Genomic DNA, 19,728 nt, shown 5'->3' with positions numbered 1-19,728 from the left:
CAAATTGAGAGAAAAGAGAAAGTCAACGATACTTAGTGATAGTTATCAAAAATATTTTATGCAACTAATAGTTTTTTGTCAAAATCCCACAAATCTTGTAGGACTTAAAATGCAATAAAGTAAGAGAAATTTTCTATTTTCTTGCTAAATGAACACAATTTTCCTTGCGAACAAACATTACGTAAAAGATGGAGTGGATTAAACTAATCAAAATGTATGTATTGTAAAACCAAGCTAAACGAGTTCATTCTATATGGATCGAATGATGGCTCGCGCATAAATTAGTTGTTTTCGAGAATATTTTTTAAAAATTTTACTACATTGGTGTATATGAAAATTTTTTAGTGTAGATATATTTTTTTGGCTGTTTTGTGGGTATTTTTAAAATTTAAAATTTTTAGATACCTTTCACAAATTAAACAGCAACACCCACCTTGTCGCCCCAGCCCCTCTCTCCTACGGATAAGGGGCAGGGAAGGTCATCAGAAAGACCATTCCTTGAACAGTTCATGCCCAGGATTTGACCATAAAAAATTGTAAGGTCTAGATCACTTTTTGTACCTTGATTTTCACAATGTGTGTGGGACTCACAAAATTTTGTTCTAAAGTTACACATTGTGCAAACAAAGTTACGCCGTGTGCAAATAAAATTATGTGGTGTGCAACCGTTCCTGCCTGTGGTTTTTCTCCTACTCTCTCTTTTTCGTCTTTTGTCTTCCCTCTTTCTCCTTACTCCTCCTTCCTCATTTCCTTCTTTTCTTCCTTTCATTCCTCCTTTTTCGCCCTCTCGTAGCCTTCCTCTCTAGTGTAACCAGTTAGAAGATCGCAACCAAATCTAATCACACACTAAACAGGAAAGGGAGGAGGTAGAGGAAAGAAAGAAGGGCAAGAAGTTGAGAAAAGAAGAGATAGGGGTCTTGGCGGTGGTAAGTGATTATGGCGGGTAAAAAAAGAAAATATTTTTTTAATATATCTTTATAAGTTATGTTTGATAGTGTGTGTATTTTTTGAATTATTTTTAAAGTTATTTTTAAAATATTTACGAGTGAGCTTGTTTGGATATAAAAAATTTCAAAAAAAAAAATCAAATTTTGTTTTACTTACATCATATACACGATTTTTTATTATTTTTTTATCTTACATATATTATATCATAAAAAATATTATAATAATTATTTCAAATAACCTGTGTATCCTCGAAATACAAAAATAATTTTTGAAAGACAATCCCAACCAATACTGAGTAATTATTCATTAGCTAGCTTCTTTGTGGCCTTTAAAGTCATTTTGGCATCCTCTTGCACAAAATATCTCTTTCTTCTCGTTCATCTTCTTCCTCGACTGACCGAAACTGTTTTGTACCTTGTATCATCATCTTCCCACTGCAAATAAATAAATAAAATACTAGTGTAACACGACGCCGTTCCAAGCATGGCTGCAGTGCTTGGCAATTTAGCTCTAATACTGGACCCAGCTCGCGTAACATCTCCACGCTACTGCACGTTACCCGACCGAAAATCCCACCGCCCGCCGGTCCCAATTCTCTCCGACGTCGTCTTGAACCTGTTCAAGAAAGAATCTTTTGCCCCAGAATTCGATGGGGAAATCCGAAAAGAAAAATCTTTTGCTAAAAAAGAAAAGTTAAAGTCCAAGTCAAAGGTGAATGCAGTGGACTACGAGAACTCCAGCGACGACGAAAATGGGAATGGGTTCGCGGATGAGGATGGGTTTAATTGGGAGGAAGAGATGAGGAGGAGAGTGAAGGAAATTGAGGAGATGAGGGAGCTGGAAAAGAAGGCTGAAGAAGTGCAGAATAGAGTGGACGAGGAGTTTAAGGAAGTTGGTGGGGAGAATAAGGAAGATACTGAGGAAGAGAAACGGATGAGAGTAAAAAAAGAGCTCGAAAAGGTCATTAAATTGTTTTCCTATTTTTTTCGGGTTTTTCATTTACTCAATAGTTATGGATTTTTGGGCTGATTTCAGATGATGTGGATGTTACCTTCTGTTTGGAGTTGTTTGATTTGTTTTGTTAATTTGAATTCGTTTTGAGCTATGACTACTATTAAGAGAGATTAGTATATGGATATGGATCAAGTTTTATAATCCTTCATAAAAAAGAAAGTTGTATTAAGGCAGGTTAGTTATTTTAAGATTTATATGTTAGCTGCCAACCGGAGAATGAGTCAGATCTATACAGACTATACTTATTAAATTGTGTCTCGGTAAATTCATTTTGATGAGTTTGTTGCTACTGTGTGTAATGGTACTACTACATCATTCAAAATTTCGTCTTTCTTATTCTATTCTTTACATTATTCTTTAAGTTGTTGTAGATTATCCATTGTGTAGATTGTCATTATGCTAAACTATTGGACTTGGTGGCAAGGAACAGTTGTCTTATTATTGGGAAAAAGAGGAAGTACTTTGGCTGGTAGGAAATGGTTACTGCCTGAACTAGTGCAGATTCTCTGGCGTTCAAGCTTCCATGTAAAACATGGAGAAATTTGGTTATAACTGCGGTTACTAAATATGCATTATGAAGAATGTGCCAGATGGTGGTTATCTAGGGAAATTTGACAACGGGTTATGGGATAATGAAAATGGTCATCTCACACTATATTTTGTAGCATAAGAATTAATGATTTGTCCAAGGTATTGAAATTTTGTTGTTCTATCATAGTTCTCATCTGATGGTAAAGCTTAATTCTAGTTGTTTTTCTGTGAGAGTAGGTAGCAAAGGAGCAAGCTGAACGGAGAAAAATGGCTCAATTGATGTTTGACTTGGGTCAGAAAGCTTATGGGAGGGGAATGTATGGACGTGCCATTGAGTTTCTTGAAGCTGCCCTCACCATCATTCCCAGGCCAACTTTGTTTGGTGGTGAGGTTAGTACTCAACTTTTTAGAGAAGGATCTGTTGTGGTCTTATTGGATTTTTTTTAATATATATATATTTATCATGATCTTTAATTTTCTATAACATGCTTTTTGTTTCATCAGATACAAATATGGCTTGCAATGGCCTATGAAGCTAACAATCGACATGCAGATTGCATAGCACTTTACCAGCAGCTGGAGAAAAAACATCCCAGTGTCAGCATTCGGCGGCAAGCTGCAGAACTGCGTTACATATTGCAAGCACCTAAGCTCAAGATAACCCAGGAAGAGATGGTTACCATACCACTGATAGGTTCTAGCTACGATAGGTAAGTTCCATGTATTTCTGTGTGTTTGTCTCAGCAGAAATTGCTGGCTTCTGCTTCAGGATATAAATTCTTCATGTATTAATGCATTAATGGCTTGGTAACATAGAAAATACATCTACTAAGTGCTGAGGAACTAGCAGTGGCACATAATGGACGCTTTTATGTATTTCCAGGTTTAAAGTCAATTTTAGCAACAACAGTTTATAGAGTTCCAAGTGTTGAAGTCCGTGAAGACGCATGTTGAATACTTGAAGATATAATGATGGTCACTAGTCCCTGCTTTTTGATGCTTCAGTCTTCGTTATCTCTAATTAGCTAGACTAGCATATTGATGGAAAAGAAAGAAGGGTTATGACGGTGCCTAGGCAAGATAACAAACCAGATAACAGAGAGAATAATAGACGAGCTGCTACTGATGGTCTTTGTACTTTTAACTATTAAATCATGAGTCGCTGTTAGGTTCAAGGTTTGAATCCTAGGCCTGACAACTAGGGGTAGGAAGGGCGTGGGGAGGGATGGGAAAAAAAATCAAATCAAATTATGAGCAAAAGTGTTGCTTGAATAAAGTTTGGGTGGCTTTTCACACTAGTAATATTAAAGGATATTAGTGGAAGAAACGCTCTTCTCCTTAGCTTATTGAGCTTGTGAATCAATGTTTCCATATTTCCTTTCCTCTTCATTCTTATAATTGGATTGGGGATTGGCATCTTGTTCTCATGAATGGGTAATTCCCCTGGAATGATACATTACTCATGCAGTTGAATTTGACAGCTATGCGGCAACATGGACTGACAAATACAAGGACAAAGATCAAAAGAGAAGTTTCTCTACTACTAATCAGCTTCCATCAGGTAGAGACTACTTAGCAGACTTCTTGGCATGGAAACCCCCGGTTGGCTTGGAGAAGAACCAAACCTTTTGGATAGCTTTGACATTATGGGTAGGGCTGGTTGGAGCTGCTCTTTTACTGCAAAAGTAAAATGCTTCCATTCTTTTATATCATTGGATTTTGAAGTCAATTGGCAGATTATAGCCAAAGTAACAGGTGGAACTCATAAAAGGATGTCAGCTGAAGCCTGAAAAATGTATATGTAAATGCCTTCCTTTCTCTGGATTCTTTAGTGGAATATAGTATATTCTTGAACATTTTTATCTGCATTTAAGTATAAAACATTTCCTTGTACATTTATACCCAACGGTCTTTTGTTCTTACTTTTATCTATCTCCCTCATACAATTTCTTGAACTCTGATTAATCAAATATGTCTTTTTATTCCTGAATTAAATTTATCATTATTTTTTTGACATATAGCTTATACATTCCATTGGCTCCTTCAATAATAGTTTTTTTTAAAAAAAATAAATCCACGAATTATGATGTTCAGCTGAGTGGAGCTCAATTGGTAACCAAAGCCCAAGATGCCATTTCACAAATCACAACCCTACTAACACGCAAAAGGGCTGAAATGAAGAAACAAAAAAAGACTAAAGATGGTACCGATCACAAGTAAAGAAGAAGAATCCTGGGATCTGGAAAAATTTTCTGCGCCGAAATATTTGTTTGTTGAACTGTAAAATTATGACAAATCTACAACCGTGACACTGAAACGAGAAGAATAAACCGTGAATGCACAAAAATGAGGGAGGAAAAACAGGCCCAATTTGCAAATTGATCTCCCTCAGCGGCCTCGTCCGCCGCACAAAACCCTGATGGGCCTAATCCAACTCCACACAACACTCAGCTTCCCATTCTACCCTTCTTAGCAGAACTAAACTCCCCAAACTCCAAGGCAAAAACAGTAAACTAACACTAAGCTTCCCATTCTACTCTTCTTTGAAGAACCAAATTCCCCAAACTCCAAGGCGAAAACAGTAAACTGACGACTCATCGTCTCCTTAATACATAGGGTAAAAAATCTGAATAGTCCTCAACCAGTAGAGTTAGTTAACTTTTGATCCTTCAACTATTAAGTGCATATTTTTACCTTTCAAACTTATAAAAAGATATATTCTCCACATTTTTTACTAGAGATACTTTCAGAAGCATCTCCTAAAGTTTAGGATAATATCACTTGGCCCCTTTTAAGTTTTAAAGACCATCAATCACTATCATAGCATATGAATTGACAAAATTATCTTTGCTAGTTTAACAACTTTTAGGCAGAAAATTATGGAACAGAAAATTTATAGGTAAATAATGTAAATCTTATAGTATAATCAATTTGGTAAAAAATTCAATATAAGATAACAAAAAAAGGTGGAATTGGAAGAAAAATATCTCTCTTATAAAATGATTATTATAAGAATATTTGAATGATACAAGGTTTAGATCGTTACAAAAAAAAATATGATTTTAGGAGATGGTAGTAATATTTTTGAAATTTTAAAAATGTCAAGTGATATTAATAAAAATCTCAGAGGGAGTTTCTAAAGTTATCTCTAATTAAAAGGGTGAGAAATATACCTTTTACAAGTTTGAGGGACAGAAATTATACACTTAATAATTGGAGGGCTAAACATCTATAAACTTAATAAGTTGAGGGCCGTCCAGATTTTTTGCCCTACTACATATACCAACAAACCCTAGCGCCCTCCTCTGTTCTCCCCAGCCGCTCCAAAAACCCTCCTTCTCTTCCCCACATCCCGAGTCCGCCACCATGACGACCCGTTTCAAGAAGAACAGAAAGAAGAGGGGCCACGTCAGCGCCGGCCACGGAAGGATCGGCAAGCACCGCAAGCATCCCGGAGGAAGAGGTAACGCCGGAGGCATGCACCACCACAGGATACTATTCGACAAGTACCATCCGGGTTACTTCGGGAAAGTTGGTATGAGGTACTTCCACAAGCTCCGTAACAAATTCCATTGCCCCATTGTCAACATCGATAAGCTCTGGTCTTTGGTTCCTCAAGAAGCTAAGGACAAAGCTACCAAGGACAACGTCCCTTTGATTGATGTCACCCAGTTCGGATACTTTAAGGTTTTGGGTAAGGGAGTTTTGCCTGAAAATCAACCTGTTGTTGTTAAGGCCAAGCTCGTTTCCAAGACTGCTGAGAAGAAGATTAAGGAAGCTGGTGGGGCTGTTGTTCTCACTGCTTAGGTTGTTTTGCTTCTTGGATTTACTAAGTCTGAGGTTTTATTAGTAGTATTATAATTTGGCACTTTTTTGGATTTACCCCTTAAATTTTGTTGCTATGAAATGAATGTTATTGGACCCTTTTTATGGATGTTTTTAATGTTATTCAGCAGATTAATTTCAGCACTATGGATGGATTTTTATGGTATATGCTAGCATTTACTTGGGATGTTAGGCGTTAAAATTTGCTCTACTTAGAGATCAAATTTAATCTATCATATATCCCTCGATTGTGCTTTCTGGTTCGCTATACTTGTTATGATCTTACAGAGGTTTCATGACTTGCTATCTGGTTCGAATTATTTGTTTTGAGTCTCTGTAAATTTCGAGCCTGCTTATTGTAATTGGGTGCGGTTTTAATCTAAAGCTTATAGATGCTATTAGTTTTGGGATTATGTTGTGTGTCTGGGTGGATTTATGGATTCCACTTAGTTCCTATCAATAAAACAATTTAGTTTTGAAATGATAGCGTTTGCCTGGTTGGCTAGACTTTAGTAGTTATGTTTTAAAACCTAATTTTTGAATGAATCTGGGAAATGAAAGTATGTTTCTTTTCTAATAGTCTAGGGGTGGAAGAAATCTGCATGTGTCTCCTTAGTTCCACTTTTCCAGGGTTGGGGAACTGAAACTGTAGTATAGCAATTCAAAATGGAGAATGTTGAGAACCTACTACCATTTCGGCCTTGAATTCTTGGATAGTGATTGGCCTCGTATGAAATTTGGGTACATGTGTTTATTTCTGTCCGTTTCATGATATGATAGCTGAGAACAGGGTTGCTCTTAACAAAAGGGCCATAATTTCTTATAGCGTCAAGTCTGGCAGATAACCAATCGTAGTTTTTCTTGGCTACTGCTAATCTCAAGCATCAGGAGTTTGATACTTGCATTTTGATTTTGCCAGAAATGATTGTCTGTTATCTTCACATAGATTGATATCTCGTCTACTGAAGCGCGAATTTGCTCATGGAAGGTTGAGCTTTTTAATGTGGATTACTGTAGGTATTCAGCTAAAATTGAAAGCAGAAATTACGAATATAATGAGGTGTCACCAAATTAGGATGGTTATATGATGTATGCTATAGAAGACTCAAGATGACAAACCATGAAAAGAAAATCCTACCAGTGAATGGGTCCAACGGATTCCTTCCTTTTTTGTGCCGTAGGACCCAAACCCATCAATAAATTTTTGGCTATTTTCAATGTCATTGCCAAACCAAACATCGAACAAAGAAACTCAGAATGGTTCATCGTTACAGGTCGGGAAGCCATTCATTTTACTTCATCAATTTGAGCCTCCGTTTCCCCTCCCCACAGTTTTAGTCTCTCTTCAGCAGCATATGCCTGCATATAATGTTAAGCGCCACAAGCCCAGTGTGAGTTCCCTTTAATAGGTTTAAGAGAAATCAGCTGCACTTTGAGATTCATAAGAAGTTGCCAATAATGAAAATCTAGTTGCAGTTATCCTCGCTACATCTCCCAATCAGTTTAAGGTTAAAAAAAACATAGCGAAAATCTTTGCTCAACAATCGTGAGAAAGGTTTAGCTTTCTCGCATGAATATATAGTGAAAAGCATAAGAATTCATAAAACTAATATATGGTACAAGTTTTAATAGCAGCGGAATTGAAGTTGGCTTTTTTTTTTATATATATAATTAACCTGGTGAAGGCATTGATTGGCTATCGACGTCGTTATTTATGTACTTCTAGGTTAATATGCCACAGACCATTAAAGCTGTAAAGCCTAAACCACTAAGCTCAGGTTGTCTATTTTCTATTTTCTTAACTAAAATTTTTATTAACTGCAGAAGTACATACACATTTTGTATGTATGTTTAAGTTACTGACTTGATGATTAATATAATTTATTTCAAAACACGTTAATTAGTAATTTGTCAACCTTTCACCCGGCCTGATTCTAACTCACCATATAGACAAAAGCATCAATTCGGTAAATAGCCAGCAGCAAGTGTTAGGGCCATAATATACCATACCTCCAAGCTGCAAAATGCAAGATAATTTCACCACATTATCAATTAGAACGTACATTAAATTAAAAATAAAAAGAACGTACGTATGCCATTAATCAATTCAAAATTTCCAATCTGAGATTTTTTTTTTTGGGAAAATTTCCCCCAGCAACTTCCAGTCAGGTAATCCGAAGCAGCTGCCACCGGCTGCTAAAATTAAAATTACATACCAGTGCATCACAGCTGATGAAATGGATAACTTGACAAACTCGGAGAGATTTGTGAAAGCTTTCCAGGAAAATCCAGACCAAGCTCGGCCGCATGCCCCAGCCATATAGATTCAACTTACCATATAGACAAAGCATCTACGGAAACTTCAGCATTCTTTAGATGTCCAGCAACAAGTGTCAGCTAGCGCCATAATATACCATATCTCCAAGCTGCAAAATTTGTAACATTCAAAAGCGAATCACTCTAGATTACATATCGTTTTACATGATTAAATTTCAAGCAGCGGGATGGCTTTGAAGTTTAATTGAACTTGATCTTTACACATCTTTCAATTTACTAGTAACTGCAGAATAAAAAACAATCTGCGTCTAAAGGAAATTAGGAAATAAAAAAAGCCACGAGAACTTAATTACCTAAGCATTACAGCTGATGAAATTGACAACTTGACAAATCCTGAGAGATTTCTTAGGGCTTTCCGGGAGAATCCAGACCAAGATCGACCACAGTTCCCAGACATGACATACAAGAACTGGCCTATCGTTATGAACCACCATGATGCATTAAGCATCAAGGCCGCACCCAGAAGTCCCAATCGCAGCTTCATCATAACAAGCCAGCCCAGAAAGGCATGCAGACAAACAGCAATTGCAGATATCACAGCCATTTCCATGACTTTACTTTGTGCTTGCAGAAACTTTGCTAGGGGAATTGTTATTGCATATGCAAACTGAGGATGGTCGTTCCAGCTCGGATAGTCCGGGGGTCTCACCCTGTGGTACTTCTGGAACCACCACCTCGGCAATCCCCCTCGGGTCGTGACTTCGGGAAGTGACTTCGACCCGGTTACCACCTTGGCTAGGATCTTCTGTTATAAAGACGAAGTGACGTATAAGTGTCTGACCCCCGGAAAGGTGGGATGTGACCTCTGACACCTCTGACATTTGACAAAGCTGCTCTGACACATGCGCCGCCTGACTCTGACAACTGTTCCGGTGCGCCTTTTCGCAGGAGCCCATCAAATCAACTTAATGCACTGACCATGTCATAACTCTAGGGACCCGTGACGGCAGTCCCTCTTTCCTGTCCATCCTCTATAAATACTCAATACTTCCACTGAGAATGGGGATGACCAATTTTCTGGTAAAACACCATACACTGATTCTCTATACTATTAAACTGTTTTTCCAATTCCGAACTGACTTAAGCTTCGGAGTTATACCGGGGGATTCAGCCCCTCTCGTAAATTAAACAGGTGACCAAGACCGCTGTGACCTTTTCAGCTGTAGCATTTCCAGCTCTCGGTTCACTCTAACCGGTCAGAAATCACCTCTTCAATTGGCGCCGTCTATGGGAACGCGAAGACATCAGAGGATGAAGCCTACGCGTTCTAGGAGCAGGAAAGCTCTCACTATTGGGGCTGAGCAGAGTAATGCGGCTCAGCAGGAAGATATTTTCGAAGGGCAGGAGTCCCCGAGGACCCAGCCCGCAAACGAAGAAGCCATAACCCGTATGGCCGAGTTTGTGATCGAGAACCCTAACATCTTCGAGGAGTTAGAAAGGTATCTCAAGAGATAAGGCAAGCAAAAGGCCGAGTCCTCTAAAAGGAAGTCGGATGGATCCCCTGAAGGTTCGTCCGAAGAAGAGTCCGACGGGAGGCGCCTGAGCCGGAGTGCCTCAAAGAGAGCATTCTCTAAGGCCACCTCTAAGGTAGCCTCCCTGACCAGGTCATTGTCAAGAGGGCTCTTGGGGCGACGACCTGAGGAGGAACCTCGACCCATAGAGAGAGTTGGGGTGGATTACAAGAGGGATCCACCCTTCACGGATGACATCAACGAGGAGAGGCTTCCTCCCAACTTCAAACTCCCCTCGATACAATCTTACGAGGGCCGAGGTGATCCTGAAAACCACATTCATGCTTTCATCTCGGCCTTCCGCCTATATTGCATCCCTGACCCCGTCATATGCCAGGCTTTTCCAGTATCCTCCAGGGACAGCTCGAAAATGGTTCTGGGGTTTAGAATCTAGGAGCATTTCAACCCTGGGGGAATTAGTGGAGAAATTTCTTCACCGATTTGTCTCCTACCGACCTACGACCAGTACCTCGGCTTATCTGTTGAATATGCAACAGAACCCGGGAGAGTCACTCCGATCGTACGTCCAGAGGTTCCACGAAGAAAGCGTGCAGATACCTAACCCCAATGAGCAAGTTACCATTGCTGCTTTTACCCATGGGTTCGTTGCCGGGGTAATCAATACGGGGATCCACAAGAAATATCCCCGCACACTCCATGAACTGTGGTTGAAGGTCGAGAAGGGCATACAGGTCGAAGATCTCAACCGCATGAAGAAAGAGGTCCAGACCGCTCGCTCAAGGACCGATCCCCGAAAGGGAAAAAAGGCTGGTCGAAGTGAAGTAGGGACAGGGAACTTCCAAAGCCCTAACCGAGACCGCCGCAGCGTGTTCGACCAGATCTCCAAGGGGAAAGCATCCATCCCCGAGTCTGAGTTGACCCCTTTGAACACTACTCGGTCCCGGGTGTTGTCAGTGATGGAACAGAACAACCTCGGGAAAGCACCTCCGAAGATGTTCGGTAGCAGAGACAAGAGGAACTTCAACCTCTACTGCCTGTACCACCGAGACATCGGGCACGAGACCGAGGACTGCAACGACCTTAAGAAGGAGATCGAGAACCTCATCAGGCAAGGGCACCTGAAGCAGTTCATTCGCCGAGGTGGCGGTCACCAACGTAATGAACCCCGACGCGAAAGCCGGAGTGACCAACGCCGAGACGAGAGGCGGGTATCAAGAAGCAGCTGTAGGTCCCCTAAGGATCCTAGGGAGGCGAGAATGCCTCCCGGAGACGGATCTTCAGGTCATGGGTTGGGATATGGGCCAAATATAGCTATGGTCATCAACACCATCGAAGGGAGTCCGACGGGAGGGGATAGTCAGAACTCCCGGAAGAGAACCTACAGGCAAGCCAACCCGGATCAGGCCGAGTCAAGCTCTCACCTATCCGAGGTGATCTCTTACGGACCCAGTGATCCTGTCCCAACTGCCTCTAGTAGCCATGAAACTTTGGTGATTGAAGTACTCACCAACAACTATATTGTTAAGAAGGTCTACGTTGACCCAGGGAGTTCGGTGGACGTCATGTACCTCCGCACTTTTGAAAGCCTCAAATTCGCCCGGGGACACATGACCCCAGTGAGGACCCCCCTGGTAGGGTTCGGGGGACACATCGTGCATCTCGAAGGGATGGTGACTCTGACGGTGACTGTGGGGCATCACTCCCGTTGTCGAACCATCCCTGTCAAATTCGTGGTAGTTAAGGCCGACTCTCCGTACAACTTGCTCCCGGGTCGACCCACGCTTAATGCTCTGCGGGCGGTATACTCCACATACCATCTGAGTTTTAAGTTCCCTACCCCCGCGGGTGTGGCCGAGGTGAGCAGCGATGTCTGCGCTGCTCGAGAATGCTACCTGGCCACTTTGTAAGAGGCCTCCACATCGGCCTCCGGCACTATGTCAGAAAAGAGGTCCAACATCCTCTCAATTGATTGCATTGATTCTCAGCAAGCTGAGAAGTCCCCCGAGACTGGAGACCGGAGATGAGGTGGAGGAGATCTCCCTGGATCCCACGAATCCAGATCAGACGGTCCGCGTCGGCATCCATCTGCCTGATCCAATTAGGAAAGGCATGGTGGATTTTCTCGGAGAATACCGAGACGTATTCGCCTGGGCTGCGGACGAGGTCCAAGGAGTCCCACATCACCTCATAATACACGAGTTGAACGTTGATCCCCAGGCACGCCCGGTCAAACAAAAAAGGAGGCACCTCGGCCCTGAGCGCAGTCGAACTGTAGGTGAAAAAGTGGACAAACTCCTGCCCGCAAAGATAATCCGGGAAGTCCAGTATCCGACCTGGTTATCCAACCCGGTCATGGTTAAGAAGGACACAGGAGTTTGAAGAATGTGCATCGACTTCACTGACCTCAATAAGGCCTGTCCCAAAAACTGCTACCCATTGCCCAAGGTCGACACCTTGGTGGACTCAGCAATGGGTTATGAGGTCCTATGTTTCCTTGATGCCTTCAAGGAGTACCACCAGATCTGAATGAGTCCCGAGAACCAGGAGAAGACAGCCTTCTATACAGACCAAGGCGTTTATTACTACACCACCATGCCTTTCGGACTAAAGAATGCCGGGGACACATATCAACGCCTGATCAACCAAGCTTTCAAATCCCAGATCGGCCGAAATGTCGAAACTTACGTGGATGACATCCTTCTCAAGAGTCAGACGACCTCCACTTTCCTTTATGACCTGAAAGAGGTCCTTGAGATCCTCCGGAAGACGTGAATGATGTAAACCCCAAGAAATGTGTTTTTGGGGTCATCTCGAAAAAATTTTTGGGTTACCTCGTCTCAAGGCGAGGCATTGAAGCTAATCCAAATAAAGTGAGAACGATCCAGGAAATGTCTCCACTCCGGTCCATCCGTGAGGTGCAGAGGCTCACAGGGCGGTTGGCGGCCCTGAACCGGTTCTTGTCGCAGTCAGCCTTCAAGGCATTACCTTTTTCAAGGTTCTCAAGAAGGCCGGCAGCTTCTCCTGGATTGAAGAATGTCAACAGGCCTTTGAGCAACTAAAGGAGTACCTTCACCACCTCCCAACGCTCATCTCGCCTCGGCAGGGGGACAAGTTGATTTTGTACCTGTCTGCCGCGGTCGAAACTGTGAGCGCCGTACTGGTAAGGGAAGAAGGTGTACAAACTCCAATTTATTACGTCAGCCGAGTCCTCCGAAGTCCGGAGACCAGGTATACACAGGCGAAAAAACTCGTGCTGGCCTTAATCCATGCAGCCCGCAGGCTTAAGCCCTACTTCTTAGCTCATCACATCTGCCTTCGAACAGACCAACCCCTCAGACAAGTCTTATCACGCCCGGAGGTTTCTGGACGCCTTACTAAATGAGCCATTGAGTTGGGAGAATACGACCTGTCTTACGAATCTCGGACGGCTATCAAAGCTCAAACCCTGGCGAATGTTTTGGCTGAACTCACTTTCGACGAGGTAAATAAGTCTACCCCAGCCACCGCTGAATCTCAGCGGTGGATTCTGCATGTGGATGGCTCGTCTAACAGTGAGGGTAGTGGAGCGGGTTTGCTCCTCGAAGACCCCCAGGGAGACGTGTGTTCATATGCCTTAAGATTTGACTTCGCTGCTTCTAACAACGAAGCCGAATATGAGGCGGTCATCGCCGACCTGCAGCTAGCCCGTAAGCTCGGGGCCGTACACATCTTGGTCTACAGCGACTCCCAACTCGTCGTGTACCAGATATTGGGCGAATATGAGGCCAGAGAAGAGGTCATGCATCGCTACCTCTCCAAGGTCCACCAGTTGATCGCACACTTTGAGTCTTTTGAAATCCAAAGGATACCATGGTCGCAAAACAAGCGTGCCGACGCCTTATCTCGGCTTGCTTCTACCTCGTTTTCTGACTTGAATAAGACGGTTCTTGTGGAAGTTTTAGTCGAGCAGGGATACCTAGGAGAAGTCGTGTACCCCGTCTATCCCGGAGACACCTGGATGGGCCCCTTGATTCGATTTCTCAGTCGGGGGAAGCTCCCTGATGACCGAGCTGAATCGAGAAAGCTTCAGCGTAAAGCAGATCGGTATACCATCCGACAAAATCTCTTGTACAAGAGATCCTACCTCGGCCCGTGGCTGCGGTGTATTACACCAGAAGAAGGCCAAAAGATCCTCCAAGATATACACGAGGGACTCTGTGGTACTCACGTCGGCCACAGGATGCTCGTCAAAAAAACTCTGTTGTTAGGGTATTTCTGGCCCACCATGAGGGTAGATGCCCAGATCATGGTCCTTAGCTGTCCTGGTTGCCAGCACCACGCCCCTGAGCACCACCAGCCGACCAACCTCATGATTCCCATCACCTCGCCATGGCCATTCGAACAATGGGGGACTGATATAATCGGCCCATTCCCCAGAGCCCCAGGCAATTACGCTTACGGGGTGGTAGCGGTGGATTATTTCACCAAATGGGTCGAGACCGAGTCTCTGAGAACCATCACTGGGTCAGCCGTTCAAAATTTTTTCTGAAAGTGCGTGGTTTGACGCTTCGGCCTACCCCGGGTGGTCATCTCGGATAACAGCAGGCAGTTGGCTGATAATCCTTTCAAGGCGTGGTGCGAAAACCTTGGAATCAAACAGCATTTCACCTCGGTTGGACACCCTCAGGCCAATGGACAGGCCAAAAACTTCAATCGCACTCTCCTTCATGGTCTCAAAACCAGACTACATCGAGCTGAATCATCCTGGATGGAAGAGCTTCCCAGCGTTTTGTGGTCTTACAGGACCACCCCGAGGTCGGCAACCCAAGAGACTCTGTTCTCTTTAACGTATGGATCCGAAACTGTCGTCCCCGCCGAGTTCATCACGCCAAACCCGCGAATGGCCGCGTATGCTGCCGAAATTAATGAAGAAGAGCGGCGAGTCGACCTCGACCTCGCCGAAGAGAAGCGTAATATGGCAGCGGTCAAAGTCGCTCTTTATAAGAATATCCTACCTGGCTACTATAATGTCCGGGTCAGGCACCTGCGATTCAATCTGGAAGACCTTGTGCTCCGGAAAAATTCGGTCAGCCGAGCTGAACCTCAGGGGAAACTTAGCCCCAAGTGGGAGGGACCCTACCGTGTTGTCGAATCCAGCCAAAACGAATACTGTAAATTAGCTTACCGGGATGGTTCTCGGGTGCCTCGAACTTGGCACGTTGAGAACCTCAGAATGTATCACCCCTGAAGAGTATGTGCTTTGTTGGTTATTCAACTCATCTGTTATTTCTCCCTTAATATTATTTTATTCTAAGTGAAAAATAAGGGGACAGAACGAGTATATTAGCCGGAGTATATTAGCCGAGATCGAATAAAAAAGAAGAGAAATTGAAAGTCATTATATTAACGATCAGAATAAGTTACATAGTATCGAGGTCGGGTATGATCCTAAGAACCCGTCACCTCGGCGATTGATAAGTTAACACCTACACACTCCCTACCCCGGCGTCCTGGTTGTCCCCAGTCGCCTCAGCTCCACCACCTCCGCCATCAGTGCCGTCGTTTTCGCCATGGAGTTCAGCCCCGTCCAGATCAAACTCAGACAGCCACTTGTTAAACTCTTCCTTCACCTCGGCCAAGTCCCTCCCGGCCCAGATGCCTTCGGCCATGCGGTCGATCAGTTCCTTAGCATTCTCGTTAAAATTATCCTTGTTGTAAAGGGACTCCAGCTGTTCCGGAGTGAGGAAGGGAGCCGCATCATGAACTGCTGAGGTGTATCCGAACATGACGCTCGGCAATGTGAGCTCGCCAAGGTCCTTGAGGAAACCTTTGATTTCCTGAAGGCCTCCAGTGCAGAGGTCCCTGCTTTCTCAATGGCCGCCTGAGTTGACTGTTCCTCTTGGGCCCTCCTATCTTTTTCTTCTTCAAGGGCCGTCATCAAGGAATTCTTGGTAGCCTCGGCCTGCTCTCGCGCCGCCTCGGCCTTGTCACGTTCCTGCTCGGTCGTCTTTAGTTTTTCCTCCTGCTCGGTAACCTTCTTCTCAAGCTCGGACGAAGGCTGATAGTTTTCGACCAGCCTGGTATAGCGCTGAGTCAGTTCGGCAAGGAAGGCCGTAGTGGAGGCCCAACTGACGGATGCGCTTTGCATCAGTTCGCCTTGAGTGAGTTTCCTGGCGTAGGTGTTATCCCTTGACAAAACTGAATGGACCAGGAGCTCCTGAGCGACTAAGGGATTTTTGCAGCGATCATTTACGTTGAACTCCCACTTCGGACACCATTGCGCGCCGGAGTGCCGTTTATCCTCCTCGATTTCTTGTGAAGACACGTTATGGAGGTTGAACAGGGAAGAACCCGTCACGGAGACTTCAGGAAACGCCGTCGTTCCCCTGCCCCGGGGTGGAGAGGCTATTGTCAACCCTCTGATGGGCACACCGACTGGAATGGCTGAGGTGCGGGAGCCCTCCCCGGTGATTATCACGGGGGATCTCCGGCTCGCCGTGGCCGTAATGGTTGGGACCGGGGTCGTTTTCTTTTTCGACCGAGTGGACGGTTCTGCCGTGTCCTTGCGCATTGGTGACCTCTTGTTTACCCCGGAGGCCCCCGCGGTGATCTGGTCGGACACTTTTGTCACTGCGAAGTACAAAGGGAGAGTTAGTTAAAATCAAGGAAAAACAAACAAAGCAAGGAGCGAGGAAGTACAATGTTTTTCAAGCCTATTAGAAAAAAAATGGCGGAGGATCTGGGCTGATGAGAGCTCGGCTGATTCCGCCGTCAACAAGAACTGTCTCGGGAAAATCCCAACAGTTGATCCTGAGGCCCGACTTCGTCAGCTTTTTGAAGTTGCCCTCCTCCAGTTTACCCGGAGAGGTCTCTTTGACCGGGGTGGGAGGCCTCCACCAGAACCCTCTTGGGAAGTCATCAGCCGAGACAAATATAAAGTTCCTCTTCCACTCCTTGATGGAAGAGGGTGCATCTACCACTAACTTCGGGACCTTGTTCTCGAAGTAGTACCATCCCTTTTCACTCCCACTGTTCTTGAGTGAGTAGCACCGGCGGAAGAGGTTAACTGTGGGAGTTATCTCCTGATGTCGGCACAACATCTGGAAGTCGACCAGGACCCGGATCGCATTAGGAGTGAGTTGAGTGATTCTCACTCCCCAGAATCTCAGGCAGTCCCGGAGAAACCTCGTGGTCTAGGTATATTGCCACTCTACTCCTGGGAGGGAGTTCAGCTGACTGGTCCGGCCGAAAAGAATAGATACTGTAATCCCTCCTCCAGGGGTACTGACGGATCAGTTCGGTAATTAGGGCTCGACCCATTATGCTGCTGAACATGGGGACCTGGCCATAGTCAATTGCCGCCAAGTTCGGAGGGGTGGCTGGTTCTTGCACCTCCTCATCCCTGGGAACTTCGTTGCCGAGGTCATCGTTGTAGAGGACCTCTGCTTCAACCTCGGTTTCCTCACTTTGTCCCTGGGGTGTCCCGACCTGATGAGACGCTTCGGCTCCCCCTTCCCCGACCTCAGAAGCGGTTCTCTCCTCGGAGGGGTCGGGCCTCTCTGCCTCGGTGAAGTCGGGCCTCACTGTCTCTTTGTGGGTACTAGCTGTCCTAACCATTACTAAAGAGGGAGAAATGGAGTTACTCAGAAGATGTGGTTTAAGAGATTGCCGAAGTGAAAAGACAGAAAAGCGAAACTCTGAGGTGATTTTGGATTTCTGGTAAAGAGTGAAACGGTAAAAAGGGACTCCTATTTATAGGCTAACAGGGGGAAGATGAAAAGGCGATATCTTTGGGATTCTCGAGGGCACGACCTCTCTCCTCATTAATGAGAATACTGCTCATCTGACCGTTGATTTCATGTCCATCTATGGATCCGTCATTAAAGCTGACAACCGTCCTTTCACTTCTCTTCCAGCCGTCCCATCGACGCAGTAATGACTTGTCCTTGCTGTACTCCGTGTCTTACACACTTGTCAGCCTCGAGAAGTAACTATCTTGGGAGGCAATGATTTCGCCCTTCCCGAGGCTTGGGGGGTTTAGTGAGGATGGTCGTTCCAGCTCGGCTAGTCCGGGGGCCTCACCCTGTGGTACTTCTAGAACCACCGCCTCGGCAATCCCCCTCGGGTCGTGATTTCGGGAAGTGACTTCGACCCGGTTACCACCTCGACTAGGATCTTCTGTCATAAAGACGAAGTGACGTATAAGTGTCTGACCCCCGGAAAGGTGGGATGTGACCTCTGACACCTCTGACATCTGACAAAGCTGCTCTGACACATGCGCCGCCTGACTCTGACAACTGTTCTGGCGCGCCTTTTCGCAGGAGCCCATCAAATCAACTTGATGCACTGACCATGGCATAACTCTAGGGACCCGTGCCGGCAGTCCCTCTTTCCTGTCCATCCTTTATAAATACTCAATACTTCCACTAAGAATGGGGATGACCAATTTTCTGGTAAAATCATACACTGATTCTCTATACTATTAAACTGTTTTTTCAATCCCGAACTGACTTAAGTTTCGGAGTTATACCGGGGGATTCAGCCCCTCTCGTAAATTAAACAGGTGACCAAGACCGCTGTGACCTTTTCAGCTGTAGCATTTCCAACTCTCAGTTCACTCAAGCCGGTCAGAAATCACCTCTTCACAAACTGTTGTGGGATCATCCATAAGGCAAATTTTCCTGCTTCCTTAGCTATTGATGCATTCTGGCAGAATAATTTCAGAATTGGGGTGGCAAATATAAAGAGAGGAAGTATCCAAAGTGCCAAGGTATTGAGGATAACCCAAGATCTTTGCATGTAAATACCTAGCATGTTATGTCTGTTAGCTCCATATGCTTGTTCGCAAAGTGTCTCTAGTGCACTTCCCATTCCCATCTGTATGGGAAAATCTACATTAAGATGTGAAGAAGAAGAAGAATAGACAAGGAAACTGCTCAAGTAGGGCAAAAAAAAAAAATCAAGAGAAGGAGAATGCATTTTAGGGGTTCACAGTGATATGATTCAGTACATATTCTACCGAAGTACTTAATTCAGGAAAGATAGCGAAGTAGAGGAAAAAATCAAGAGCAGGACATGGAGAATAGAATATAGTAACATCAACCATGGACCAACTAAAAATGGTTTTAACTCCGAAGTTTGTATGTATACCAGTATGCCATAACCAAATGCAGCAATGACAGAGTTTTCCACAGAAATGGCAGCTAGTTGAATGGTCCCCAGCTGGCCAGCAAAGATTTGAGTGAGAGCCCCGATTCCATACTGGCAAACCGAAGTGAAGATGGATGGACCAGCCAAGTACCAGAGCTTCCTGGCTTCGATGAAGAACTCTTTAGAGAAGTCACCGGTACCATTGATGGGACCAATCTCACCTTCATATTTGGAAAGGGATGAATTCGAAGAAGACTCACTAGGGGGTGTCAGGCAATTTTGTGGATTGAGTTGGCCATTGCCATCGCACATGTGGGATAGAAGAGGCTTCTCACCATCCTCCATAATGTCTAGGCACTACAAATAGAGATGAACTGATGAAGTCTTGAAAGGTTTATGCATATATATATAGCGCCCTGATAAAATTTGTGAAGTTTGGCCATTTGCGTTGCTTTCTTTTTAATATTTACTA

The 19,728-nt window shown here is 44.3% G+C and overlaps 3 protein-coding genes across 4 annotated transcripts; 2 read left to right on the top strand and 1 right to left on the bottom strand.

The window, feature by feature from the left end:
• Window positions 1-1,286: 1,286 nt before the first annotated feature.
• Window positions 1,287-4,392, top strand: LOC113717617 (uncharacterized). Of its 2 annotated transcripts, none has more exons than XM_027242383.2 (4): window positions 1,287-1,908; window positions 2,731-2,883; window positions 2,998-3,203; window positions 3,975-4,392. In XM_027242383.2, the coding sequence occupies exons 1-4, from the start codon at window positions 1,432-1,434 to the stop codon at window positions 4,180-4,182; spliced, it is 1,044 nt and encodes a 347-aa protein (XP_027098184.1). In that variant the 5' UTR covers window positions 1,287-1,431; the 3' UTR covers window positions 4,183-4,392. The 2 variants fall into 2 exon arrangements, with proteins under 2 accessions (XP_027098184.1, XP_027098185.1); XM_027242384.2 differs by having other exon boundaries at window positions 3,962-4,392.
• A 1,378-nt stretch (window positions 4,393-5,770) lies between these two features.
• On the top strand, window positions 5,771-6,465 carry LOC140021557 (large ribosomal subunit protein uL15x). The gene has a single exon (XM_072072673.1). The coding sequence runs from the start codon at window positions 5,860-5,862 to the stop codon at window positions 6,298-6,300; it is 441 nt and encodes a 146-aa protein (XP_071928774.1). The 5' UTR covers window positions 5,771-5,859; the 3' UTR covers window positions 6,301-6,465.
• A 1,140-nt stretch (window positions 6,466-7,605) lies between these two features.
• Window positions 7,606-19,601, bottom strand: LOC113718644 (protein DETOXIFICATION 31-like). Its single transcript, XM_027243533.1, is given in 7 exon segments — window positions 7,606-7,677; window positions 8,329-8,335; window positions 8,654-8,718; window positions 8,720-8,744; window positions 8,949-9,262; window positions 18,753-18,983; window positions 19,257-19,601. Coding segments are annotated over 7 exon segments (1,059 nt in total).
• Window positions 19,602-19,728: the final 127 nt, after the last annotated feature.

This window comes from Coffea arabica, chromosome 11e, assembly GCF_036785885.1.
Source record: "Coffea arabica cultivar ET-39 chromosome 11e, Coffea Arabica ET-39 HiFi, whole genome shotgun sequence".
Lineage (NCBI taxonomy): Eukaryota > Viridiplantae > Streptophyta > Magnoliopsida > Gentianales > Rubiaceae > Coffea > Coffea arabica.
This window is presented reverse-complemented; position numbering and strand designations above follow the sequence as displayed.

Coding starts and splice junctions, on each gene's coding strand:
- LOC140021557 (XM_072072673.1), top strand. CDS start 5,860: ATGACGACCCGTTTCAAGAAGAACAGAAAGAAGAGGGGCCACGTCAGC.
- LOC113717617 (XM_027242383.2), top strand. CDS start 1,432: ATGGCTGCAGTGCTTGGCAATTTAGCTCTAATACTGGACCCAGCTCGC. Junction 2,884..2,997: donor CAACTTTGTTTGGTGGTGAG/GTTAGTACTCAA, acceptor TTGTTTCATCAG/ATACAAATATGGCTTGCAAT. Junction 3,204..3,974: donor ATAGGTTCTAGCTACGATAG/GTAAGTTCCATG, acceptor TGAATTTGACAG/CTATGCGGCAACATGGACTG.